This window comes from Apis mellifera, linkage group LG4 (genome assembly GCF_003254395.2).
Source record: "Apis mellifera strain DH4 linkage group LG4, Amel_HAv3.1, whole genome shotgun sequence".
Lineage (NCBI taxonomy): Eukaryota > Metazoa > Arthropoda > Insecta > Hymenoptera > Apidae > Apis > Apis mellifera.
In genome coordinates, this window is record NC_037641.1 from 5,128,428 (window position 1) to 5,154,848 (window position 26,421).

Sequence of the window (26,421 nt, forward strand, 5' to 3'; positions counted from 1 at the left end):
TTTTTATTTGTAAAAATCCAAATCCTTTTCCATTTTGGTTTCACTTTATTAGTGAATACATCTCTTGCTTGTGTAATAATTTAATTATGGACAAATAATATAATATATTTAATGAATAATATTGTTTTCTTCAAAATACAATTTTGTTTCTATATGTATTTAATAATACGTACAGATAATTAATACTTTTTTATGATTATGTAAGCATTAAATAAAACAACTTGTAAAATAACTTTTTTCCAATTATACAACATTTTAATTAAAATTATAATAAATTATACATTGCATATTATATTAAATTATACATTACAATTATACATTGTAATAAAATTAGCAAACCAGTATCATGAAAAAAAGAATTTGGATTTTTTTTCTTCAATTTTTGAAATATAAAACAATCTTCTAAAGTTTATTAAGAAATTAATATTGAGAATTCCTCTCTTTTGTAAAATTCTTTTAATTAATTTTAATAATTTATATAAAAAAAGAAAAAATAATAAACAACATATACAATGCTACATTAACAATAAACAGTCACAAAATAAAAACAATAAAACTATATCATACATGCAATAGAAATAATAATAAATTCGAAATAAAATAGGACTTCATGTATTGTTATGTATATTTGTAGAATATTTATAGAAAAAAGGAAAAAAGGGGAAAAAAAAGAAAAATGATATTTTGCATATGATATTTTTAAATTATGTATCTATCACGGTTTTTATAACCACACATCTTTGAAATTTATCAATTAAAATCTAATTTGTTGTATGGTATTGATATAGTAAGATAATTAGTAAATCTAGCATATACTCCTAATTATTGTTTTACGACCGCCAATATTGCATCCAATACTTCTTCTTTATTAGATTTATCTACTGCACAACTATAATAAGCGCTACTTTTAATTGTTCTTCAAATTAGTATAAACGCAATATTACAATATCATCCTCTATTGTAGTATGTAATTGAAATTTTTCATTTACAAAGAATTTAATCATTTTTCTCAATATTATATTATAATTCAATATTTAATATTATAATTGAAAAAATACATAAACTTTAAGAAAAATATTTGATATTTTAATATTTAAATAATATTTAAATATTTAAATACTTTTTATTATCATTATTAATTGTCAACAATAAAATATTAATTATAAAATCTTTTAAAATTCGATTGGCACCATTGTTAATATCATTTAATATACATACAAATATTAATGACATTAATCGGATCAAAACACTCGATCACATTTTCAAATATTGTTCGTCATTATCATCGTTATGTTTTGTCCGTATGTCGCAGGAAGGTCACCTTTCACTTTTCAATTCTATATATTTATATATATATATTTTTGCTTATTTTCCGAGGATAAATTTAAATTAGAGTATAACAAACTATCGAAAATTAATCCTATAATATACAAATCGAAATTTTAATTAATAATTAAATTTTTTTTTTATTGCAGCGTTTTTTCAACATCGATTGCAAAGCATCAATCATATAAATACTTTCTGCAAAGTATTATACGAAGAAACTCTTCTCTTTGATACTTATTTGCATAATATTAAAATGATAATATGATAGTAGAAGTATATATACGATCTGCAATTATACTGATCAATTAAATTCTATAAATCGTTATTCGAAATTAATAATCTATTGCCTAAATTTGAAAAAAAAATAAATATTGAATACAACAATAAGTATTCGAAAATATTAAATTGTTTGAAATGAGATAGAATAGAAACAGCTGATTCACGTTGTTTCGATGTTTAAAGAAGCGTATTGATTTTTCATATATAAAAGTATCACTTCAATATTTTGAATAATTTCGCGCCAGTTATGAGTATACACGAAAGGTAGAAAAAAAAAGAATAAAAACACATTTGAATGTTGATACACATAATGATGTTAATAGTACGATGTAAAAAGGCAAATAAAAAAAATAATGTTTGATATGTCAATAAAGAATATATATGTAGTTTGTGGCGAATGTCAAATGTACATTAAATTAAGGTTAGAAAGGATTAGGTTAAGTTGAATTTTCGCACAAGAGAAAGAGCAAAAAAAATACGAAAGAGGGACACGAGCATATCAGTGACGCGACAGACAGAGGCATAAGGACCTTGGCGGGTCGACAGACCCACGTCAAGAACGTGCGACGACCCCGACCCCGCATAGGGGAGCAACCCCTCTCCTTTCTTACATCTCTTAGCCCGTATATCTCACTGTTCCACCTTTCACACCTTTTGTACACATGGATTCTAACCCTTTTCCTGCTTACCTCACCCTCTCTAACAAGTTTACCGTTCCGTCACTGGTGCACTTCACACCCCTCTTTCCTTCTACTACTACTACTATTACTACTACTACTAGCACCACCGAACGAACAGTACGGAACCAGAACAGAATGGGGAATAGTACACAAACATGTATATTATATGTATATACACATACACACATAAAACGGCGCACTCGACAACAGAGTAGGACAGCTGAGCCACCACTGCCCCACCAGTTTTATGTAAGAGACATCTTGCACCGTGTCCGCAGTACCTTCCACGAAGGTTAAGCCCGATACGGGCACACAAATAATCGTAATACTTTACGTTAGAATTACGCACTACACCACCGCACTAGAACAAAACTCCAGCTAGGCTACCCCATCGACGACAACAACAAATATGGCGAGCAAACCTCCTCCTGCGCCTCGCTGCAACGACTGCCGACTGACCGCTAGGTGGCGATCGTAACGCCATCCCAACGACCCCTACCCGTGTCACTATTTCGGTCATAATCGGAATATTTCGGATTTCGACACCGATATTTTCGCGGCAATTCAAATATAAAATATTTTTTTTTAAAAATGTTTTTTTTTTATTATAAATTAAATTAAAGTATATGAAATATAATATTGAGTAAAAACTGAAATATTGAATATATTCTCATTGAAAATTGATTTAAAATTATAACAATATCATTATCATGTAATATTATACTTCGTATCTAATAAATTATATCGTAACTTTATTATTTTTTTTAAATTTTTTTATATATTTTCATAAAATATTAAACAAAAATTTATATTTATTATATTTAATTTTAAATAAATCATATTTTTTCAATTAAAAATATATTTTTTTAAATTTATAATTATATCTAAATCATATTAATAAGTCTCAAATTAAATTATTGAATTTTTCAAATATTTTAATATTATATGTTTAATAATTAATATTTAATAATTGTTTAATAATTAATATGTTTAATAATTAGTAATATGTTTAATAAATTAATTGTATTCTAAAAATTATATAAATAAAACAATGTTTTTAATAAAAATTTAAATATTTTTAATAGAAAAATATATCTTGTTTTTAATAATAATTTAAATATTTTTAATAGAAAAATATATCTTGTTTTAAATAAGAATTTAAAATATTTGAATTTATATCGTATGATAAACATTATTTATAATTATTGAATTTTTTCATTTTGTTGTAATTTTAATCAATACTTTACGATTTTTTATTTTAATAATTTTAATATATTCATTAATTAATTTTAGTAATATTTTTATCCAATCACAATGCATTTATTGTAGCAAATTTCGAACTTTTATGTAACATTATAATTTTATCATATAAATAATAAATCTTTTCTCTTGTTGTATATTTGTTTGACACTTGTTATGTTTTAACAAGAGGAAAGTGCAACAATAGATAATATTTAAATATATTGACTTTTTATTAGATACTTTATTTTGCTTTAAAACGCACAAAGTATATAATCACTAATCAAGTGAAACAAAATTATAATTCTTGATAAGTTTGAAATATTTAATATATGCAATGTCTTCTACACCAATTAATAATAAAAATGAAAAAAGAAATCCAGATGATTCAATTAAAATTTTAATTGCAACCGATATTCATTTAGGTTTTGAATATAATAAAAAAAGAGGTTAGTGTTTATTATTATTTCATAACTTTTTTATTTATTTTAAGAAATGTATTATTATTGAAATATACTATTTAGAATATTATACTTAAATTATTTCTTATTAATTAAGGACAACAATCAGAAGATAGTTTTATAACTTTTGAAGAAATACTTCAGTATGGAAAAGAATATGAAGTAGATTTTATACTTCTTGGTGGAGATTTATTTCATGATACCAAACCATCACAAACTGCAATATTAAGATGCATGGAATTATTAAGAAAATATTGTTTAGGCACAAAGTAAATAATAATTTTATAATTTTTTATATATTTTATTAGAATATATTTTTATGATATTTTTATAATATATATTTTTTATTAGAGAAATTAAAATTCAATTCTTAAGTGATCCAGAAGTCATATTTCGTCACTGTGCTTATAAAACTGTAAATTATGAAGATCCAAATTTAAATATTAGTATGCCAATATTTTCTATTCATGGAAATCATGATGATCCAAGTAAACAATACACTGTTGATCTTTCAAATGTAATATGATTATAACATTCTTTCTACTCATTTCTTACTATTAATAATATAATAGGCTTTGGAGCTATTGGATCAATGGACTTATTATCAGTATCTGGTCTCATAAATTATTTTGGAAAATGGACAGACCTTACTAAAATAAATATTCCTCCTTTAATTATAAAAAAAGGTGAAACTCATATTGCATTATATGGTTTGAGTTATATAAATGACCAAAGATTATCTCGATTGTTGAGAGATTTTAAGGTAAAATTATGAAAAAGTATTAAAAGAAAAAAATTATATATATTTGTTGATGTATATATTTTTTTAATTAATATAAATTTTTTGTAGATAGATATGTTACGTCCAACAGAAATAACAGATTGCTTCAATATATTTGTTTTACATCAAAATCGCGCAAAACATGATGAATATACATATATTCCACAAAATAAATTACCAAAGTTTCTTAATCTTATTATATGGGGTCATGAACATGAATGTCGTATTACTCCAGAATTTATTCCAGATGTTGAATATTTTATTTCACAACCAGGTATACCACAATTTGTTTATATTGTTCCAATGCTATAAATATTATGTAAATTTTATAAATATATATATACTTAAAAATTAAAATTAAAATTGTAGGAAGTTCTATTGCTACCTCTTTATGTGAAGGTGAATCAAAACCCAAACATATTGGTATTTTAACTGTAAATAAGATGAAATTTAAATTAGAAAAATTGAAATTGCAGACTGTTAGACCATTTATTTTTGATAATTTAATTCTTAAAGATGAAGAAATACCAAAAAATTATGCTGAGAGACTTTCTGAATCAATATTCAAATTTATTGATAATTATATACAAAATGAACTTATGCCTAAAGCTGCTCTTCAACTATCTGGTCATCCTAAACAACCTATTTTACCTTTATTACGTTTAAGAATATTTTATAACTCTGATGAAGAAATTTTTGATGAAATAAAGTAAAATTTATTTTTATTTAAACTTTTAAATTAATTTATTATAAGAATTTATTTTATAGTAAATATAAAAGAATATAATATTTCAGATTAACACAAAAATATTGTGATGAAGTTGCTAATCCCATGGATATAGTTATATTTCGTAAACAAAAAAATATCAACAAGAAATCAAACTCTTCAAATTCACTCGAAGATGATTTTGAAGATATAGCACAAGTTTTCAATTTTGATGACGTAAATAAAAATTAATAATAATATTATTGTTATATTTTATCATTTTTTAAATAAATAAATTTTTTAGGATGAAAAAAATTGGAACAAAACTGTACAAGGAGGTATAAAAAACCATTTCAGTTTAAAAGAAAATAAAGATAAATTAACAGTATTAACTGTTAATGGTTTAAACGAAGCATTAAATCGATTTGTTAACATGGGAGATTTAGATGCTTTTAAAGGTATTGTAAATCATCAAATGAATAAAACAATTACACTTTTGGAAACTTGTGAAGTTGATACTTCTGAAAGTATTCGTAATGAAATTAAAAATATTAGGGATAAAAGAATAGAAGAAGAAAAAGAAGATACAATGGTAGATAAAATGGAGGTATATTTAAAAATAAGAAAAATTAAAAAAATTATTGTTATAGAAATAATTTAAAGTTGAAATCTATGTCATTTATAATTATAATTATAATTATGTATATAATATTCTTTATTGCTTATTGCTTTTTAGATACAAACAGCATTTAATAATATAAAAAATCAGGCAGAATGTTTTGAAATTGATTCAGATATTAATCTTAGCGATGAAGATGAAAAAAAAAATATGATTCCGAAATCTAAAAGAAGTGAACGATCGACAAGAGGTCGAAATGGAAGAAATAAAACAAAAGAATTTACAGCAAAAAAAATTTCATCAAAAATTGATGGAATTGAAAAAAGGAAAACAAAAAAACAGGTAAATAATATAATAATTTGTTAAAATCAAAAAAAAAATTTTTTGTAAATCATTAATAATTATTCTATTATTATTTTTACTATCAGGATCAAAATATATTAGAAAATTATATGGAATCTAAAAAAAATAAAACTAAAATATAATTGTTATAAAAGAGATAAAGGATACTTTTTTTTAAAATATTAGTTATTATTAAAAGTTCTTTCTTGGAAAATTATATTATATTTTGTATTAAAATAAATTAAGTTTTTACATTTATTTAATGTTTATAACAATTATTTGCTCCCTTCAAAATGATATATTTTCATTAAATTTTATTTTATTTTATTTATGTAGTAATTTATATTTCGATTTTCGATTCTATCGAAATATAATTCGATTGTTACATACCGGAAGTCACTTTCCTTTAGACTGCTGCGTCGGTCATATTATATCAAGAAATTACGGTAAGTTTGATTTAAAGTTATTTTGTAGAAAAAATTGTCATTCTTTAAAAAATAAGATATTAAATAAATAAAATAAATATATTTAAATAATTTTTACTTATATTATTGATTTATTATTCATTAAATGCTAAGATGCTGTTGGCTTAATTTTATGTCATGAGATTTTTGTACACAGCCTGAATCTCTGTCAAGAAACATAACCTTACAAAATCAAAATTGTTTGGATTATAATAGTAATAATTCTAAAATCTTATTTAACTTTAAAATCTAAAATTTATAACTATTTATAACTATTTTTATTTATATTTATAACAAATATATATGTTTATTAAAGGAATAAAAAAATATTTGATATAGAAATGCCGCCGAAAAGAGGAAAAGTACAAAAAGAAGAGGTTCAAGTATCTCTCGGACCTCAATTGCGTGAAGGAGAAGTTGTTTTTGGTGTTGCTCATATTTTTGCAAGTTTTAATGATACATTTGTCCATGTAACAGATCTTTCTGGAAGGTATATTGAAATTTTAAATTATTTTAAAATTTCTTTTCAAAAACTAATATAACTATTTCTTATAGAGAAACCATTGCGCGAGTTACTGGTGGAATGAAAGTCAAAGCAGATCGTGATGAAGCTTCTCCATATGCTGCTATGCTTGCTGCTCAGGTGAAATTATAATATATATCAATTATCCACATTCAGGCAGCTTCTAAGTAACATTATTTAATATTAGGAGCGTTCATGTATGTGGTAAAACAAATTTCTTTCTTGTTAACTAGAAATGTATCTGCATGAATCATTTCTGTATCTAGAAGAGTACAGCTTATATTTTATAATGCAGCTAAAACTATATGTTTAGTTACATATGTAATAAAATTTAACATTTTAAAAATAATATTTTTATTTTTAATAGGATGTAGCAGAGAAATGTAAGTCTCTTGGAATTACAGCACTTCATATTAAATTGAGGGCAACAGGAGGTAACAAAACAAAAACTCCTGGTCCAGGTGCACAATCTGCTTTACGTGCACTTGCACGTTCTAGTATGAAAATTGGTCGAATTGAAGATGTCACACCAATTCCATCTGACTCTACTCGCAGAAAGGGTGGTCGTCGTGGTCGGAGATTATAAATTATATTTCTGTGTATGGTTTATTAACTTACAAAAATAAAAATTTAAAAAATAAATGTTGCATATTTTTATATATTATATATATATATATATATATATATATATATATATATATATAAATAAATTTTACATAAGAATAGAAATTTTACATATAAGTAAAGAAATTTTACATAATGAATAGATTATTTAATATAATATAATATAAATAATAATAAATCAGTACAAAATATAATACACTTATAGTATTTATTATTCATTTTTATATTTTGAAAAGTTTATATGCTAATTTTATGTACTAAACTTTTTTTAAATTCAAAATTATGCATTTATTAATGACTTCATTATAAAATTAATATTTAAATAATAAATGATACATATTAAATACATATGTGTGCAGCCTGAGAATGCATATTAGTTATTGAAGTTAATTGAACTCATTTTTATAATATTTATAAATATTAATATTCATATGATAGCATTAAGCATTTCCAACAATATTGCCTATAGTAAGATAAAGTTTAACTTTAAGATCTAATTTTTGAGGTGCTTTATGTTCTAATGTAGTAATAGTATTCACATATCCATATTGCATAACAAAGCCAATTATAACTGGTTGACTATCGCTTTCTCGTATATTTTCATGTGGTATTACATGTAATTTTATTACAGCTTTATTACCTTTTCGCCAAATTACAAGCCTTCAAAAAAAAAAATAAATTAGATTCTTAATTATTAAATATTTCAAATTAAAAAACAAAAATTCATACTTAGGATCATCTTGAAAATTATGAGTATCACCAGTATCATCATATTCAGCAGCATCATCTCTGGGAGGCAAAATAAGAGCGCTATGAGGAAGAATTATATCTGCATTTGCATTAATTTTAATAGATTTCGTTTCCTCTACTACAGGCACTTGTCGCACGATAGAAGGTAATAAATTTGGAGATTCAGATCCCTGGAATTATTGCAATATTAAAAAATAATATAATTTAGAAAATATTAAATATTTACCTGTTGTGTATTTTCTTGCTTAAGTTCTTCTTTTTCATCAACAGCTGTTAAAATAGGTGTCAATGGTGTATCCAATGATAAAAGTATTATCTGAGTTTGATGTTGAGTTGGATTGCAAAACTTTAAAAGCAATTCACTTGATTTACCTGGACGAAGTGGTTCACAAGTAACAATCCTTACTTCTGGTACATGATAACTATGATAAAAATATACATAAATTAATATTAAACTGAAGAAGATAGAAGAAATTAATATTAAAGACAAAAATTTATTTAATTATTATTATTAATAATATTAATTAAAATATAAACTTACAATGCAGCTAATTGTATTTTAAATTTTGCAGAATGTGTACAAAAATCTGGTTTACAGAGATTATGTTCGCAAACTCGGCATCGTTGTGATCTTCTAACTAACAATTGTCTATGTTGAGGACGTAATTCATTTACATTTTCTGCTTGTATGTCCGGATGTTGTAATCGTTGTTCCAATGTAGTAACTAATATTTGAAAATTGATATTCTCTTCTTATTTCTTAAAATAACAAAAAATATTATTTTGATAAAAATAAATACTACCTACTCTTGGTTATTTCTATTGGTTCTGTAAAAATATCTATTGGTAATTCCTCTACTTCTGTACTGGCAACAGCTGGAGATGGTTGGTCAGTTGATTCAGTAGTAGGTTTTGTAGGATGTCCAATACGTTTACGAACCATAGCAGATGTTATTCTAAACATAGCCTAAAATAACAATAAAAAAAATTAAATCACATGGTTTAAAATAGATTTCTTTCTAAATTAATTTTTAAATTTATTACAATTTGCATATAAGGACGCTTTGGTCGAAATTTCTTTTTCTCACATTGCTGTTTTTCTATAGAAGCTAATATTTTATGATAATCAATTAAAGTATTAATCCGGTTTGTATGAGGATTTTCTTGTTCAGGCCAACCTCCTGTAGCTAATTAATATATATTATTTTAACATTAAAAGACATTTAATTTATAATTATAATATAAAAATATTGTAAATTATAATATTTTGAATAAACATACCTACAGATTGATCTGGTATGCCAGCATCTCTAGATGTCCATCGACATAGTGAACAAAATAAATAATAAACTTTTTTAGGTGTTGTTTTTATATCTTTAGAATCTTCTCCTTCAATTGGTATTACTCTTAAAGGTACATGTCCAGCTCTTGTAGATAATGTTTGAAAGCAACACGGACATTTGAAACAATTTGAACATCTATTAAAAAAGTGTAAAACATTATAAATTAATAAAATAATTATATATTTAAAACTTCATATCTATTTAAAATTTACTTGTTTTTTTTAAGACGAACTTCTGATGATGGTAAATTTTCCATACAGTTAGGACAATAATGTGAATCAACCTATTAATTAAAATAAAATTTTTTTTACATATAAAATTATATAAATTATATAATTTTTTTATATATATAATTATACAAATTTTTATACTTTTATTTTAAGAAATAATTTGATATTCATTATATGTATATTTAATAATAAAATAAATTATACCTCTTGACAGACACAATATCCGCAACGAATTTTGGAGCAATGCCTACAGAAATAAATCTTCGAAATTGGTTTTAAAGAACCACAATTACATACATAATGTACACAATCAGGTTGATTTAAATATGACATGACTGAATATATATTTGTTACTATTTAGAAAAAGAAAATTATAATTCACTTTATCATAAAGCGATACATCTCTCAATCTAAACTATAACTTTTCTTTAAGCCATCTTTAATACACGTATAGTATTATAGTAAGTACAGTAAACTTTTCAGTTAAAATAAAAAATCTCTATATTTAATATAAATATCCCTATATCAGTTAAAATAAAAAATCCCTATAGGTTAAATTTTGGTTTTTTTTAAACTTATTTTAAACTTATTATATTATATATTATAAATATTTCATGTCTTACAAATAATATATACTATAAAATGTATATATTATTTTGTCAAAATGAATTATACAATTTTGATAAATAATAAAAGTATAGTTTTTTATTTTTATACTATTACCATTAAACATGGAATATATTAAATGATACATATATATATATATATATGTAATATCTTGTGTCTAATATATAATTGAAGTCATAGACAGTGATTTATTATAATATTTATATTTATACTATTTTATCCACTTTAATATTATTATATTCAATTAATATTATTTTATCATACATATTTAGATTTCTTTTTATATTTTTACATGTAATTATATTGAATAATGTATTCACGAAAATTATTGAAAAGTAATAAAAATTTTAATTTTAAATCTAATTATATATTTAAAAAATATTTAAACGAAGTTATTGATTCTCATAGTAATTATCGGCAAACTCAATTTAAACCTCTTCCAGAAAAAAAACCAATAAGAGTATCGTTTTTAACAGCTTTACTTCTAAAAAATGTTAATAGTGAAGTTTTCACTTATCCAGAACAAATATCTCTTAGATATAATGATTTTTTTAAATGGATAAAACCAATTGAAATTTATATGTCAAATTGTGTTCATAAAAAATTAGATAAAAATCAGATATTAAATGAACTTAGAAAACTTGAAGTATTTCGAACACATATTAGTGAAGAATATTTTGGTTTAACTTTATCAAACACAGAATCATTGAAATTAATAGAAACACTAAGTATTTTACCTTGGTTAGGTACATATATAGTAAAAAATCATATTTCACCACTTCAAATAATTTCTAAATATGGATCAAAAAGTCAAAAAATGAAATATTATCCAAAAATTATAAATGGTGAAATGATTCCTACAGTATGTGTATATGAAGGTGATTGTGGAACAAATATCAATAACATTCAAACTTTTGCTATACAAGATAAAGAAAATTCATGGTTATTAAGTGGTGAAAAAGATTATGTTGTTAATGGAGTAGATTCTAATTTATTCTTAGTTTTTGCAAAAAATATATCTCCAAATATAAAAATGACTGGAACAGATTCATTTTCCTTATTTCTAATTGAACGTGATTTTGGAAATATAAATTGTACAAATATATATGAAACAATTGGCAGATGTGAAATACCTACTTGTACAATTAATTTTAATGATACAATTGTACCTAATGAAAATATTATTGGTGCACCAGGTGATGGATTTAATATATTAATGGAATATTTAAAGCCTGGACACCAAAATATATCTGCTCAAGCAATTAGTATTTTAAGAAACTTTATAAATATATTAATACCTGATATTTTACAAATGAGGCATTATGATAGAGATTTATATCAATTTGATATTGTGAAAAAAACTTTAAGTGAAATAATATTTTCTTTGTATACTATGGAAAGTATGACATATCTTACAAGTGGAATGATAGATGAATATGAAATTATAGATGCTGATTTAGAGCAAATTCTGACTGAAACATATTGTGCAAATAAGTGTTTAAAATGTATTCAAGCAGGACTGCAATTAGTTGGTGCTCAAAGTTATATGAATAATAACTCATATTTAAAAGCATTTCATGATGCTATGGCTTTGACAACAATGGATATAAATAATTTAGATGCCAGTACATATGCAGCAGGACGTATTGTACAAAACATTGGACATACAATGATTGATCATGTATTTAAGAAAAAAAATGTTTTCCAATATCCTTTTTATAATATGCTAGATTCACTATTTGAAAGAAATAGTTCAAAATTAAATGCTGAAGAGTATCTTCATCCATCATTAGCTCATGCTGGTAGATATATGGAAGATTGTATAGATAGATTGAAAAACAGTATTTTAATATTATTGGAACGTAATGGATCAAAGTCTCTAGAACAATATATAGATTTGAGAAGAATAACTGAAATGTTAATAGAAATATATGGAGCATTTGCTAACTTATCACGTTCTTCAAGATCATATTGCATTGGTGCTCAACATGCAGATCTTGAAAAAGAAGTAGCACTTAAAATGACATTTGTAACACATTCTAAAATATGTGAAATTTCAAAAACTATAGAGAATGGTCCAACATTTAATGGTGATCAGTGTCATATAAGTGCAATGGACATTTTATATGAAAAACGTAAATATTGCATGAGTCATCCTTTGGTTAAAACATTTTAAATATTTAATATAATTTTTATAATAATTTAATTTTTGTTTTTAATACATATTGTAAAAAATAATGTTACAAATGATAAATATAATAAAGAATAAACAAACATTTCTGTTAATGATTATGTATTTATATGTAAGTAGTAGTATATAATATTTCTTCTTGTTATACATTAAATTTAAAAGTAAAATAAGATCTCTTTTTCATAATTATCCTAACATAACATTTTAAAGAGGTATTTTCAATGAATCTTATATTATAGGAATTAGAGATTTATTTTTATACACCGGTACTATGAATTCTAAAGTATACGCAAAAGGTGGACGGTATTCTTCTAAAAAAAAATTCAACTATAGTTTTTCTAAAATTGGAAGTTTGGAATTCTATTAAATTTATTTTTAATTGTAATATCACTATAATTTTTCTGCTTGAACAATAACATGTTCTTCCCTGTATAAATCCATTGGAGACCAACAACTTCTTACACAAGTATATATTAAAACAGTTCCAAATTCAATTTGAAAATTTTTTTCAACTCGTGGTTGAAGTATTAATTTGGAAATTAATGTAGGCAAAATTTGAACTTCAAATATCATTTCACCTCCACAATGTCTACATTTTCCAACACATCCACTGATAGGATATAATAATAATGGTGCAGAATTATCTCGGGAATATCTAAAGAATAATATAATATATATATATATATAAAATTTGATAATAATATAGTATCTAATTAATATTTACATATATATTTTTACCGTAAAAGTTGACCAGGATTCTTTTGTATTTGAGTAATGAAATTATGAAACATTTCATCTCCATGCATTGGAATGCCTTTTTCATATTTTTCTGAATCTGTTTCTATAGTTTTACCTTCATCTATATCTGCCCCAGATTTTGATGACAGGTCTGGATTTCTATATTGATATTCCAAGAGTAAATCACATACATGTTGTGGCACATCTAGATTATAATCTTCTTCTTCGACGGAAAGAAATATTTCAACAAATGATAATTTTTTATCAATATTTGATTCTATTTGAATAGGAAATGGAGTTACTTCTCGCAATAAACTAATTAAATCACATTGAGGCTGGATTGGAGTATCAATACAAACAACTTCACTTTCTTCACCATCAATTTCAGCTGATGCTTGAGGAGAATCTAATCTACCTACAGCACCTACACCAACTGGAGATTCTATACTTGCTGGACTAAAATAAATTAGATAATAAATAAATACATTTTTATAAATATTAATCTTTTTTAGCAATTTTTTATATACCTATTTGCATTAGGATCATCAACATGTAATGCAGAAAATTCTTCTCTTATATTTTCATCTGCATCTTTTTGCAAAGAAAAATGAAAATCTGTCATATTATTTGGTAGTACATTATTTCCATTTTGTTCAGAATTATCATTCAAATTATCACCCCAATCATCTGCATCTGACAACCATGATGTTGTAGATGGTACTACTATGCTACTACTATCTAAAGCATTTGGTTTACATTCATCTTCTGATACTTGAACTCTCAAACAAGTCCAACTTTCATTTTGATTCCAACAATTTGGATTTATACAAGTAAAAATATAAAGTGTTCGATGATATTTAGAATTATCTAATGGAACATATAATTGAAGAGCCAAAAGTTGATACAATCTGCATAATCTACATTGTGGTAATGGTAATAAATTTTTTTCATAACAGTTCTACAAATAAAAACAATAAATATTATTTAATTAATATATATAATATATATATACATTAATTATATAATATATATAATTATATATTAATATATATATATTATATATATAATATATATACATATATACATGTATATATATATTTTATTAAGTTGTTCAAGAATTAATAATAATTAATAAAATATTTAATAATTTTTAATAATTTAATCATTTTAATAATTAAAAATAATTAAATTATTTATTTAAATTATATTATAATTATATGATATTTAATATAAAAATAGTTTACATATAAAAAAAATTTAATGTAATTTAAAAATTTTAAAAATTGATTAGATTTTTTAAATATTTTAATTAAAATTTTTTAAATATTATTTAAATATAAATAACTGAAATTTAATTTTAAAAAAGAAAAAGCTTACTGGAAATCCACCAATCTTATTTGTCATAAAATTAATATATGGTCGGTGTTTATCAGTAACGTATTCATCTTCGTATCCCAAGTACACTTTTGTTCGATTATCACAAGCCATTAAGTTTGATTAAAATTATTATATTTCTTCATTGGAAGACTTCGTAATAAGATAGAAAATATTTTAATTCTCAATTTACGTGCAATTGTATTCACTGGACAGCTGACAGGTATCAGCATCAGTTCACGCGTGCGCTTTTAACAATATCCTACATCTCTTATCGATTTTTGATTATGTATAAGTAAATATTACGTAAAAAAATTAAATTTTATTTATATAATCTATATTTTAACGTATATAAGAATAATAATATTACAATTATTATTAAAAATAGCAATTTATGTATTTATTTTAATATATAATAAATGTTATAAAAATAATTCTAATTTATAACTTCTAGATTATACTTTGCGCTCAATAATCATTGTAACCAATAGCATTTCTTTTGTCTTAAAAAAACAAAATCCCTAGAAATATAATTTTAACATTAAGTCAAATATTCAAATATTAAAATTTGTTACGTGAAAAAATTTAATAATTATATATTAGAAATAATTATAAATGATATTTTATTACTTTTTCTTGAATTAAATATATATTGTATAAAATAAAAATACATTTATATTTTGAATATAATTGTATCAATCTATAATTCATGAAAATTAGTATTAGTATTTAGCGAAAAAAAATTGTAATGAAAACTACATTTAGATTAGTGAGAACTCCGGATTGGTTATAATTTGTATTGTGTGACGTTTTTTAGATATAGCATAACTATACTTTTAAAACTGCTACATAGAAACATATCGCACTTTGTTTCTCGAAATCAATCGTTTTCTTTACAAAACGTGCTTATTTAAAAGCAAAACAATAAATCTAAATCGAACAACGAATATAGTAATAAAAACTATTGGTTGGGATGTCCGATTTTAGTTTGTGACGTCATGCGCAAAACAGTTCATTCCTCATTCCCTCCGTATATCTATCCAGCTGTCCGTGGTTTGGCAGTCCGGTGAACGAATTTCTCAGGGTGATCATTACGTAGGTTTTATGTTGGTGGCCTTTTCCACGATCGACAGTGGAAACTCAAGGTGTTAAAATATCAATACACAATCGAGTGCCAATTGGAAACCTGTTAGGTAGAACAAATTTTGAACAACCTATAACGGTATTGTGCGATAGGGTGGCCTTCGGACTGACAAAAGGTAAAGACGTACGCAGCAGAAACAACAGGCGTTCTTGTATATGTGACGAGGTTGTCGAAGTAACCGTCGTGCGGGACTGTGGTTTCTTTTATTGAGAAACAGCATTAACGTGAGCTGTGGACAGCATCGTTCTGGAATTTATTCGTATTAACGATTTGGGAGCGACGAGCCCATTTGTGAGGGATGTCTACCCCCGCAAGAAGGAGACTAATGAGAGACTTTAAGAGGTATAGTGATTTTCAAGATTTCTATGTCATTATTTCGTGTGTCATCCATCGCCATTGTAATTGAAATTTATATTATGCTGCCTGTAACTTTTTTGTATATTCTGAATCATTGAAAATTTTTTTCAACATTCATCAGGTTACAGAACGTTCGAACGTCATTGTAGCCCATCTTACAAAGTTATTATTAGGTGTTTATAATCATTTATTACGTTTCATTTGTATTCCTAACCAAATTTATCAAAGATTAATGGTTAATTGGAAAACTATATTTATTTTTATTTAAAAAATAATAGGAAATAGCATGCCATTTGTGAACAATTATGTTTTTGTTTATATTGTCACATTTTTTATTAGTTTTCATATATATTCGTTCAATTCATAAAAAATTTGCTTAAATAATTCATAAATTATTTTATAAAATAATCTAAAAAAATAAATGATATTTTTAAATATATAATATTAACAGTTTTTATATAATTTTCATTATTTATTTATTTACTTTTGCTATAAATAGGATATTTTTCAATAGAAAAAAGAATATATATATATATATATATATATATATATATACATATATAGTATTATTAAAAAATATAAAAAGGTATTGTTTTATATATAATTGTTTTATATATAAAAGCATTGAAGCGACATTGAGACCTCTAAAAATCTAAATTTATTCTCTTTGTTAAATTTATATTAAGCAATTCTGAATAAAATAAATACTTTATAAGATAAATTTTTTAACAAAAGTTTTTGATATTATATGTTTTAAGTAATAAAATAATTATATTTAAATCTATTTATTTATTTTGATATGTTATATATAACAAATATTATAATATTACAAACATTAATATTTTTTTAATTATTATTATTATTAATTATGTAATTAGTATTTATATTAATAAATTTTGTTATATTATAAAAATATTAAATATAAAATTTAATATTTTTATGAATAGATTACAAGAAGATCCACCCACTGGAGTATCAGGAGCACCTACAGACAATAATATTATGATATGGAATGCAGTTATATTTGGGTAAAAATATATATAAATATTTTTTAAAATAATAATATTTTAAAATAATAAATTTAAAATTGTAATTATTAAAAATAATTATACTATATTTTTAATACATATTTCATTATTTTTTCAGACCACATGATACTCCATTTGAAGATGGTACCTTTAAACTTACAATAGAATTTACGGAAGAATATCCAAACAAACCACCTACAGTGAGATTTATTAGTAAGATGTTCCACCCTAATGTATATGCTGATGGAGGCATCTGTTTGGACATATTACAGAATCGTTGGAGCCCTACTTATGATGTGTCTGCTATTTTAACATCCATACAGGTATTTAAAACACCTGATAATTTACATCTATAATTAGTTTGAATCAATATTTCTCAAACATCTAATGACATTATTTTTTATTCTATTTGTATTTTATTTATTCTCATTAATTCATATATCACAATAAAAATTGCATGCTAAATTTCATAAATTAATAAGAAGTAATAAAACAATAATAAATTTATTATAATTAACTGAGAAATATTATTAAAATATAATTATTAATTTTTATTTGTACATATTATCATGTTTTTTTCTATAACATGAAATTAAGTTTTCTTATACAACAAATATATTTTGCATGGCAATTACTAAATGTTCACAATTGTTCAAAATAGTTAAATGCTTATTATTTGTTATTAAAATAGAATATGCTTAATTTTCTATTATTTTATAGAAATATATTAAGAGTTGTTAAAATTTCAAATAATTTCACATATAAAAATTCGAAAAATTTGTAAGTTTTTGTCTTAACAGCGGTTGCAATTCAGCAAAGTCTGATTCACTAAATTTGAAAGTTATTTGCATATGATGTTAGTATTAAATTTATGCTTGTAATTTATTTGACTTACGTGTGTACTTCTAATCACCAATACCAAGTAAGGGCATCATTTACTTATAATTATAGCCATGCATCATTAAAGAATTTTGTATAATGAGTATGACTTATGTGGTTGCAGTCGCTGTTAAGTGACCCGAACCCGAATTCACCTGCCAACTCAATGGCAGCACAACTGTACAAAGAGAACCGACGTGAATACGAGAAGCGAGTGAAGGCTTGTGTGGAGCAGAGTTTTACGGATTAGTCGCAGGCGTTTCCACAATGCTATTGCAGCATCAATCAGCCACCTACAGCCATCAAATACAGTGGAGAACGTGCAGCCTTATCAAGAAGCTAACGCTAAATATTAGCATGTTTCTTCCTAAAGCTCTATTGAACTACCACAATGTGCAACATTAGACCGAATTTTTACGATGTTGAATAATAAATTATTATAAAATTGTGTATTTATTTATTTCGATATTTGATAACAAATCGACATTTGATTGAAATTAGTAATATTAAATGGTAGAAAATAATCGGTATTTGGCGCTTTTTGTTTTTGTGCTTCAAAGCAGTCTTTCATAAGCATAGAAGTATATTTCAATTAAATTTAAGTACTTCATATAGTACATAAATTCACGTATACATATAAATATATATATATATATACATATATGTACACATGTATGTGTATATATATGTATATATTATATGTATATATATACATATACATATATATATTTATATATATATATATACTACATATAATAAGTACATAATTTCACTTTATAGTTTTATGGTTTTCTTTAAATTTTTGTGCTGTTTATGTTTAGAATAAACTTATGTTATATCATAACAAAGTCTAAAATATTTGTTACAGTCCCTTTTGGATGAACCAAATCCAAATTCTCCAGCAAATTCATTAGCTGCACGATTATATCAAGAAAATAAGCGGGAATATGAGAAGAGAGTAGATGCTATTGTAGAACAATCTTGGTTGAACTTCCAAGAAAGTCATACAGAAGATAGCCGCTGACATTAAGTATGGTTCATTCAGAATTTTAAGGATGTTTATTTGAGTCTTTCTTTTTTAATTTTTTAATTCATGGCCTGAAATATTTTTTCATGCTAATAAATCAAGACATTAAATCCTTCACTGTTCTACAGAATTTTTTTTGTACACTCTAGTTTAAAGTGCTATCTAATTTTATAATATAAAAATAAAAAAATTTATTTAATATTGATTATGTTTCAAATATGTAAAAAAAGTGTAGAACATTGGAGTGATGTGGAATTGTACTGTGCATTATGTGATCTTTATCTATGAACATAAATAAAATGTATATTATTTTGCTCATTTATAATTAGGGTTTAGGAACCCAGTTATTACATAACAAAATTATAAAAATAAAAATATACATATAATTATCTGTTTTGTAACATTAATTTACATTGCAATTAACAGCTACATATAAATATAAGATCTGCATAAAATAACTTTAAAACGAATAAATTAAATTACTAATATATAATAAGAAAACTGAAAAATAATTTGTTTTAATTACAATTACAATGTATAAATAATATAGTATAGAATTAAAATCAATAATCAATTTAAATAATAATACTATTAATAATTTCTTGTAATTTCCTAATAAAGTTGAAACATTATTCATAACAATATGCATTAATCTCCTTTTATAAACAGTAGATGGGGAAAGGTAAACAAAAACCAAGACAGTTCTCATAATAAAAATTATTGAATTTAATAAAAACATTAAAATCGTTTTTTATAAACATGTTTAATAAAAAATTTCTTTTATAGTTAGCATTTAAATTGTTTTTAAAAAACAATATGCTTTACTATATGTTAGAGTTTTTATTCAACTATAAAAAATTATATCTTATTAAATATATTGTACATTATATATTAAAGAGAATTTATATCCTAAAAATACAATGTTCATATGTACAAAATAAATTCTCATCAATAAACAAAGTTATACATATAATTTCTTTTTAGAGATTCTATGTATAATTTTTATTTATGTATGTAATTTTATAAACTTTATGCAATCATAAGAATCTATACTTCTTATATAAATATACATTTTGCAAGTAATGCAACAGAATTTTATAAATGAAACTTAATACATAATGAATTAATGACAATCACTAGTAAGATTTTATATACTATAATACAAACTAATTAAAAAAGATGTTGATCTTAAGTCATTTTATTCATGACACAATTAATTTATGTTACAAAAATTCCTTTTTTTTTCTTTTAATACTGCTATTGTAATTTAAATATGAAATATATTATATTTTAGATAATTACCATAGATAAATGGTATTTACACACACACACATATTATTGCTCAAGAGTATAGAGGCCCATTAATTTTTCAATTTTGAATAAATATAAAGCAATTTTAAAACATATTTTTTTACAAAGTATCTATTTTACTGTAATTATTTAGTTTTGTCACAATATTTACAATAGCCAATATTATACAAATATAATTTATCTGCTACTGTAGTTGATTATATGATAGTTCACACGCATATCTATACAATTACATATTTAATAACAGAATAATTTTGTTTTTTTTTTATGAAACTATTTTTTTCATTAATTCACAAATCAATCTGCTTAATAAGATTTCAGAAAGTATTTAATAAAATATATTATAGAAGCTGTCTTTAAATTGAATTAAGTCTTCCAAAATATTTAAATTGCTCACCAATTTTCTCCTGCTACGATTTTTCTTCTTTTTCTTTGTTATACCTCTCTAATTCTTTTAAGAACTGAGCTTTAGGTTTCATAACATTTGGTCTGTCTCCTCTACATTTTGGACAAAACCATTTGCCTTTTGGTTTAGTACTTAATGAAACACATGAAAAATGGAACCATTCTATAGGGCATAAGTCATTATCACACAATATCATTTCTCCATATGATATTTGGTCACAGAGACAATATGTTGGTTCATCTGGATCTATTGCAAGATCATCCTCTGGTGGTGGTGGAGTATCTTCACGATGTTGATTTTGCTGATTACCTTGTCTAGATTTCCTTTTCTTTTTCTTACCAGTATTAGTAGTAGTTGTTTTCTTTTGATTACCATTACTTGTATTTGATAAAGAATTTGAACGTGTTTCTGTCATTACAATCATATCCATAGTATTGGAAGACTCAACCATTGTTTCTGTTCTTGTCCTTCTAGCTCTTTTTGGTTGTCTTTCTGAATTATTTGCATTACCAGAAGAATTAGAAGTCACATTTGCATTAGTTTCACGGATTGATTCATTATTTTCTTGTTCTTTTCCAAAATCTATAAAAAATTTAAAATATAGAAAATATTAGTAATTGTTTACTTTTATGAAATATGCAAAATTAACAAAAAAAAAGCTATACCAAGATTACGATAATCTAAGTCTAATTGTCTGGATTTATTTTCAATAAGATCTTGAACTTGTTGAACTATTTGCAATTTTTCATCTCCTATTTCTTGTGCTGCAATCAAGGCTTGTTGAAGTCTTAAAAGTGCTCTTCTTTTAACTGTCAAATCTGTATCATTTCGTAATGCTTCTTGCTGTTGATCTACTTCCCGTAAATATGCTAAATTAAATTAGAAAAATATAAATAAAATATATTGTAATTTTTTTTTATAAAAGTTTAAATAAAATGAAAAATAAAAATTAAATTTTTTTTCACGATATAATAAAGTAAACAATAATAGGTACATATTCAAATTAATATTTATTATATACAAAGAAATGCAAATTTTTTAATATTATTGAGTTCTTTATTATATCTATTTTTTTATTTTTGGTGTATTTATATATTATATTTTATGAAAACATTTATGAATTTTTCAATTCAAAAAAATTATTCGTAATAAAAATGTATCAAAAATATACTATGAAAACTTTTTAAACTTAATTTTAATTACTTTGACAAGTGGCATCAAGTTCTCGAAGCCGGGAAACATGTCTTTGTAAATCATTTGGTAAGTTTTCCACACAATCTAAATAATTTTCAATATATGTTGCAGAATATAAAGCTTCGACTACAGCTTGATTTAACATTTTCCTTCTTTTATAAATTTCCTTCGACGGTTAAAAAATAAAAATGATCCATTTAATGACAAACTCTTGAATGTCACTGTATTAGATTTTCGAACTTGTCGCACCATTTATACAGATATGTATTATCACTTCATTTATAATTACACCAATCAAGATCAATTAAATCATACAGAATATAAGTAAACTTTTATAAGACTTTTTTAGATACTCCATCTGTATTTATGACAAGGAACAAACATGGCTGCTGGTTTCTAAGAGAATTCTACATCTTTATCTTTTGAAACAAGACATAAATCTATCATAAATGATGTTATTTTAATTTAAAAAAATTTTATAAATGTATTTCAATAAACAAAATCACATGCGAAGCACTATAAAATACAATTATAATATACATAAGTAATAATTTACTATATATAATTGGCAAGCATGGAATATTAAAAATCTTTATAAAATACATAGTTATAATATAATTAAAGATTTATAAAATTAAAAATTTATATATATATATAGATAAATATATATCTATAAAATTATATATATATAATTTTTCATGTCTATTTTAGATTATGAATAACAGTTATAAAGTTTGGTAATAAAGTGACATAAATTATTATTAAAATTATGATTATTTTATATTATATTAATAATTTTTAATTATATTCATTACAAAAAATAATTTACAAAACTTTTTTATATGTTAAAAAAGTATTTAATTATAATTTATTTTTTCATGATAAAGAATTTGTAATTTAAACACTGATTTGACTAGTTATTCTGACGTCAAAATTTGTAGTACGACCTACCAATCCCGTATCACAACCCTATTTGATTTCGTTCGGTAAGTAGAAGAAAGAGTCGTGTTTGTGTTCTTGCGTGCCGCAAAAACTGCGCGACGGTTGTTCTAAAAGTATTCGTTTCCTTGTATTTAAATTTTAGAAGATGACATCCACAGGAACCTTCCAAGGATTTAGCGATGAGAAGAAGAAATCTAGCAAGTAAGTGACAAGCTTATATTTACGATTTATTTATATAAATATTATATTAAGGAATCGTATTTTCCTTCTGCCAGTAGTGTATCGTTTATTTATTTTAACCTGTAAAAGATTAAAACTTTTACAATAAAAATATATTTTTGACATTATTAATTATTTCTAAAAACAATTGTTAAAAATTTGATCTTTTAACAGTTTAAATTTTATTATTTGGTAGGTTTTTTATTTCTATTATTTTGAAGTATTATATTTTTATATAAAATAAAAATATTTATTTATTATTTATATAAAATATTAATTCAATAGTAATAAAAATAAATTAATGGCGTCTTGTTGGTTACTGATTTTTTTGTTATGCATGGTGCGTCAGTTTGAACCGGTCATAACCGGACAATCCATGAACCTTTTTTCGTATTGGTAAAGTTTTGATAAATTGAAAATTTCGAAAATTAGAAACATTTATTTGCAATTTAAATATAAATTAATATATATTTTGAAGAAGTTTAATAAATTATATATTTATGTAAATGAAAAATATAAATGAAAATTCTTCTATAATGAATGTCATTTACAATTACATTTGTTGAATTTAATATTAACTTTAAATCAAATATTTTTAAATTTATAAATATTTATAATGTTATTTATTATTATTATTAAAAATATGATTGCAATTTTCAATTTTTTAAAATATTACGTTAAATATAACTTTGAAAATAAAATATATAATTTTTTTATTTTAATTTATTTTAATTTTGAAAAAACAATATTATCAATTCTAGTAAATTATTTATGTAAAAATTCCATTAATTATATATAAATTTATTACGATAAGATTTAACTGTTGCGTCGAGTGAGGATTATCGACTCAGTAATATTTTAAATAAAATGTAAGTGCATAGAAATGGCAATAGATAGCGCTCGGTGTATCATTTGTGTTATAAATTTCAAAAATTCGATTGCAATATTTAATAGAATTCTATTTTTTTTTTTAAATATTTTAAATAAGTATATATTTATAATAAATACTTAAAAAAATTTATATAAATTTTATTTTTAATAGAATGATGATATCTTATCAATAATAATATTGATAAATATATTGATAAATAATACTTGATAGTATCATAATTATAATTTTTAAAATTACTTTTATTGATTTTAATAACTAATAACTAATGATTAAATTTATTTTATAGAATAAGAATTTTTATTATATTATTTTATTAATTTCATTTGTGCCATGTATAATATAAAATATAAACATTATAATTAAGAAAGTAGTGTAGTTTATATAATCTTTTCTTATTTTGTAAAATGTTGGTGAGTGAGTTTGCCTTAGCAATATCATATTTCTGATATTTTTTAAAAAAAAGTTAGTGGTTTACCACAGATAGCGGCGAAACATTGCAATGTATGTTTCTAATAAAAGAATATTTGATTTATCGATAAAATGAAAAAATAAAAAATGTATATAAGATATAAAGATAAATGTTTTAAATAAGTATTTTATATTTCTGACGATACACAACTGGTTTTAATATAAATCCCTAACAATTTCAATAAATTATGAAACATATACAGATTAAAATTAGCCGATTTCCATAATGATAATAACAGAAAATAACAAAAATTTGTTTCTTTATATATTTCAAAAAAATTTTTAATATAATTATTATATGAGAGAAAATCATGAATAATATCTTTCTTTTTTGTAAATAATTTCTTGAAATGCATACGATTATACATAGTTCTGAAACACGAGTCATGTTGTGACTCATCCGGCATTGTATAGTTCTTAGCGTATTGCATAGAGGCGTGTACATTTAGGTTCGAAGCTTCATAATTGCATGGATACAATATTGTACCTATTCTTTATTCTGTCTGTTTCTATTCGTTTCTTTTTCGTGTCTCGTAATATTCGCTTTTGCATGTATGAACAGATCTTTGTTATGAACAGATAATATAGTATGCATTAGAAAAAAAGAATTATTAGAGATTTTCAATTTGATTATTGAATTTTATTTTTTAATATTTATTTTATAAAATAGAAACAGTTATCGATAAAACTTTTGCTGTTTTTTATTCAATATTTTTTTATAATCTCATTTATAATCATCTCTTTGGAAATTTGCAATTTTAACGAATAATTGAAATATTAGAGAATCATTTTAAATATATAATCACAAACAAATGGCATCAATACTTCCATTTATGGACAAATGCAAGATATTCTTCTTCTGTCTAAGAAAATCCGAAAAGAGTACGATTCAAAGGATAAATATAACCTCTGTTGCTGACTAGACCGAAGAAGTAACCAAAGGGAGTTGTCTCTGTAGATCGTGTCCGTGACTGTACTTAAGGACACATCCCTCGAGGTTGTCCACATAGTATTTCGCAGGCGTTGAATAAACCGGCTTAAAGCCTCGTGCACACGTGCACGAGGATCATTTCTCCCTACGCAAGTTAGCGCTTGCGACGTCGTCGATCTCTCTACCGTCAGTGGATTTCACGATTGTACAGAACGCGGCACGCTTCCTTTCCTGCTTCTCGACTTTTTGGAGGTGGCGCCTCCTCGTGTAGCGTGTGTTAGTTTCCCTCTGCTTTTCTATCTGTGATCTTTCTCTCTCGTATTCGT

The 26,421-nt window shown here is 23.6% G+C and overlaps 9 protein-coding genes across 14 annotated transcripts in view; 5 read left to right on the forward strand and 4 right to left on the reverse strand.

Moving 5' to 3' along the window:
- The window catches only part of LOC413399 (zinc finger SWIM domain-containing protein 8), a 73,548-nt gene extending 70,803 nt beyond the window's left edge, over positions 1–2,745 (reverse strand). For 2 of the 3 annotated variants that reach the window (XM_006560585.3, XM_006560583.3), the window contains exon 1: positions 2,468–2,745. The gene's annotated coding sequence lies outside the window, so the exon portion shown is untranslated. Of the gene's footprint in view, positions 1–2,294 lie in introns of all 3 variants that reach the window. The other variant, XM_006560584.3, reaches the window with a different exon arrangement.
- Positions 2,746–3,646: 901 nt separating this feature from the next.
- LOC413400 (double-strand break repair protein MRE11) lies at positions 3,647–7,079 on the forward strand. Its single transcript, XM_016912030.2, has 11 exons — positions 3,647–3,973; positions 4,083–4,254; positions 4,337–4,473; positions 4,558–4,748; positions 4,836–5,040; positions 5,136–5,475; positions 5,562–5,709; positions 5,777–6,079; positions 6,209–6,433; positions 6,520–6,554; positions 7,055–7,079. The coding sequence occupies exons 1-11, from the start codon at positions 3,862–3,864 to the stop codon at positions 7,077–7,079; spliced, it is 1,893 nt and encodes a 630-aa protein (XP_016767519.2). The 5' UTR covers positions 3,647–3,861.
- On the forward strand, positions 6,804–8,062 carry Rps14 (ribosomal protein S14). 2 transcript variants are annotated; one of them, XM_026439973.1, is made up of 4 exons: positions 6,804–6,879; positions 7,214–7,387; positions 7,453–7,540; positions 7,788–8,062. In XM_026439973.1, the coding sequence occupies exons 2-4, from the start codon at positions 7,239–7,241 to the stop codon at positions 8,004–8,006; spliced, it is 456 nt and encodes a 151-aa protein (XP_026295758.1). In that variant the 5' UTR covers positions 6,804–6,879; positions 7,214–7,238; the 3' UTR covers positions 8,007–8,062. The 2 variants fall into 2 exon arrangements, with proteins under 2 accessions (XP_026295758.1, NP_001229398.1); NM_001242469.1 differs by having other exon boundaries at positions 6,832–6,879; positions 7,237–7,387.
- A 250-nt stretch (positions 8,063–8,312) lies between these two features.
- Positions 8,313–10,827, reverse strand: LOC725207 (dynactin subunit 4). The gene is made up of 9 exons (XM_006560587.3): positions 10,572–10,827; positions 10,350–10,420; positions 10,076–10,272; positions 9,839–9,981; positions 9,602–9,761; positions 9,336–9,519; positions 9,021–9,216; positions 8,774–8,964; positions 8,313–8,704 (listed from the first exon to the last, which is right to left on the reverse strand). The coding sequence occupies exons 1-9, from the start codon at positions 10,698–10,700 to the stop codon at positions 8,485–8,487; spliced, it is 1,491 nt and encodes a 496-aa protein (XP_006560650.1). The 5' UTR covers positions 10,701–10,827; the 3' UTR covers positions 8,313–8,484.
- A 310-nt stretch (positions 10,828–11,137) lies between these two features.
- Positions 11,138–13,357, forward strand: LOC102654465 (acyl-CoA dehydrogenase family member 9, mitochondrial-like). Its single transcript, XM_026440128.1, has one exon. It carries the CDS (start codon positions 11,305–11,307, stop codon positions 13,168–13,170), a length of 1,866 nt encoding a protein of 621 aa, XP_026295913.1. The 5' UTR covers positions 11,138–11,304; the 3' UTR covers positions 13,171–13,357.
- A 27-nt stretch (positions 13,358–13,384) lies between these two features.
- Positions 13,385–15,718, reverse strand: LOC409110 (programmed cell death protein 2-like). The gene is made up of 4 exons (XM_392635.7): positions 15,301–15,718; positions 14,451–14,881; positions 13,924–14,379; positions 13,385–13,840 (listed from the first exon to the last, which is right to left on the reverse strand). Exons 1-4 carry the CDS (start codon positions 15,409–15,411, stop codon positions 13,576–13,578), a joined length of 1,263 nt encoding a protein of 420 aa, XP_392635.4. The 5' UTR covers positions 15,412–15,718; the 3' UTR covers positions 13,385–13,575.
- Positions 15,719–16,059: 341 nt separating this feature from the next.
- Positions 16,060–20,374, forward strand: LOC551852 (ubiquitin-conjugating enzyme E2-17 kDa). 2 transcript variants are annotated; one of them, XM_003249657.4, is made up of 4 exons: positions 16,060–16,783; positions 17,746–17,826; positions 17,945–18,149; positions 19,574–20,374. In XM_003249657.4, the coding sequence occupies exons 1-4, from the start codon at positions 16,740–16,742 to the stop codon at positions 19,727–19,729; spliced, it is 486 nt and encodes a 161-aa protein (XP_003249705.1). In that variant the 5' UTR covers positions 16,060–16,739; the 3' UTR covers positions 19,730–20,374. The 2 variants fall into 2 exon arrangements, with proteins under 2 accessions (XP_003249705.1, XP_624240.2); XM_624237.5 differs by lacking the exon at positions 19,574–20,374 and adding an exon at positions 18,830–19,235.
- Positions 20,375–21,157: 783 nt separating this feature from the next.
- On the reverse strand, positions 21,158–23,108 carry LOC411044 (inhibitor of growth protein 1). Its single transcript, XM_394517.7, has 3 exons — positions 22,653–23,108; positions 22,115–22,318; positions 21,158–22,031 (listed from the first exon to the last, which is right to left on the reverse strand). Exons 1-3 carry the CDS (start codon positions 22,786–22,788, stop codon positions 21,454–21,456), a joined length of 918 nt encoding a protein of 305 aa, XP_394517.4. The 5' UTR covers positions 22,789–23,108; the 3' UTR covers positions 21,158–21,453.
- A 495-nt stretch (positions 23,109–23,603) lies between these two features.
- The window catches only part of LOC551257 (microtubule-associated protein Jupiter), a 69,790-nt gene continuing 66,972 nt past the window's right edge, over positions 23,604–26,421 (forward strand). Inside the window, exons 1-2 of one of the 2 annotated variants that reach the window (XM_006560590.3) lie at positions 23,604–23,629; positions 23,728–23,786. In XM_006560590.3, coding sequence (XP_006560653.1) covers positions 23,731–23,786 — 56 coding nt within the window. In that variant the 5' untranslated portion in view covers positions 23,604–23,629; positions 23,728–23,730. Of the gene's footprint in view, positions 23,787–26,421 lie in introns of both variants that reach the window. The other variant, XM_006560589.3, reaches the window with a different exon arrangement.

Bases quoted from the DNA above. Each gene is read 5' to 3' on its own strand.
- LOC551852 (XM_003249657.4), top strand. From the start codon at position 16,740: ATGTCTACCCCCGCAAGAAGGAGACTAATGAGAGACTTTAAGAG. The intron at 17,827-17,944 runs GTAAAAATATAT...TTATTTTTTCAG, and splicing joins TGGAATGCAGTTATATTTGG to ACCACATGATACTCCATTTG. The intron at 18,150-19,573 runs GTATTTAAAACA...TATTTGTTACAG, and splicing joins CTATTTTAACATCCATACAG to TCCCTTTTGGATGAACCAAA.
- Rps14 (XM_026439973.1), top strand. From the start codon at position 7,239: ATGCCGCCGAAAAGAGGAAAAGTACAAAAAGAAGAGGTTCAAGTATCT. The intron at 7,388-7,452 runs GTATATTGAAAT...TATTTCTTATAG, and splicing joins GTAACAGATCTTTCTGGAAG to AGAAACCATTGCGCGAGTTA. The intron at 7,541-7,787 runs GTGAAATTATAA...TATTTTTAATAG, and splicing joins CTGCTATGCTTGCTGCTCAG to GATGTAGCAGAGAAATGTAA.
- LOC413400 (XM_016912030.2), top strand. From the start codon at position 3,862: ATGTCTTCTACACCAATTAATAATAAAAATGAAAAAAGAAATCCAGAT. The intron at 3,974-4,082 runs GTTAGTGTTTAT...TTATTAATTAAG, and splicing joins TGAATATAATAAAAAAAGAG to GACAACAATCAGAAGATAGT. The intron at 5,476-5,561 runs GTAAAATTTATT...ATAATATTTCAG, and splicing joins GAAATTTTTGATGAAATAAA to ATTAACACAAAAATATTGTG.
- LOC725207 (XM_006560587.3), bottom strand. From the start codon at position 10,700: ATGTCATATTTAAATCAACCTGATTGTGTACATTATGTATGTAATTGT. The intron at 10,421-10,571 runs GTATAATTTATT...TTTAATTAATAG, and splicing joins GATATTGTGTCTGTCAAGAG to GTTGATTCACATTATTGTCC. The intron at 8,965-9,020 runs GTAAATATTTAA...CAATAATTCCAG, and splicing joins AGCAAGAAAATACACAACAG to GGATCTGAATCTCCAAATTT.
- LOC411044 (XM_394517.7), bottom strand. From the start codon at position 22,788: ATGTTAAATCAAGCTGTAGTCGAAGCTTTATATTCTGCAACATATATT. The intron at 22,319-22,652 runs GTAATTAAAATT...AATTTAATTTAG, and splicing joins ACTTGATGCCACTTGTCAAA to CATATTTACGGGAAGTAGAT. The intron at 22,032-22,114 runs GTATAGCTTTTT...AATTTTTTATAG, and splicing joins CTTAGATTATCGTAATCTTG to ATTTTGGAAAAGAACAAGAA.
- LOC409110 (XM_392635.7), bottom strand. From the start codon at position 15,411: ATGGCTTGTGATAATCGAACAAAAGTGTACTTGGGATACGAAGATGAA. The intron at 14,380-14,450 runs GTATATAAAAAA...AATTTATTTTAG, and splicing joins GATGATCCTAATGCAAATAG to TCCAGCAAGTATAGAATCTC. The intron at 13,841-13,923 runs GTAAAAATATAT...ATTATTCTTTAG, and splicing joins AATCCTGGTCAACTTTTACG to ATATTCCCGAGATAATTCTG.
- LOC102654465 (XM_026440128.1), top strand. From the start codon at position 11,305: ATGTATTCACGAAAATTATTGAAAAGTAATAAAAATTTTAATTTTAAA.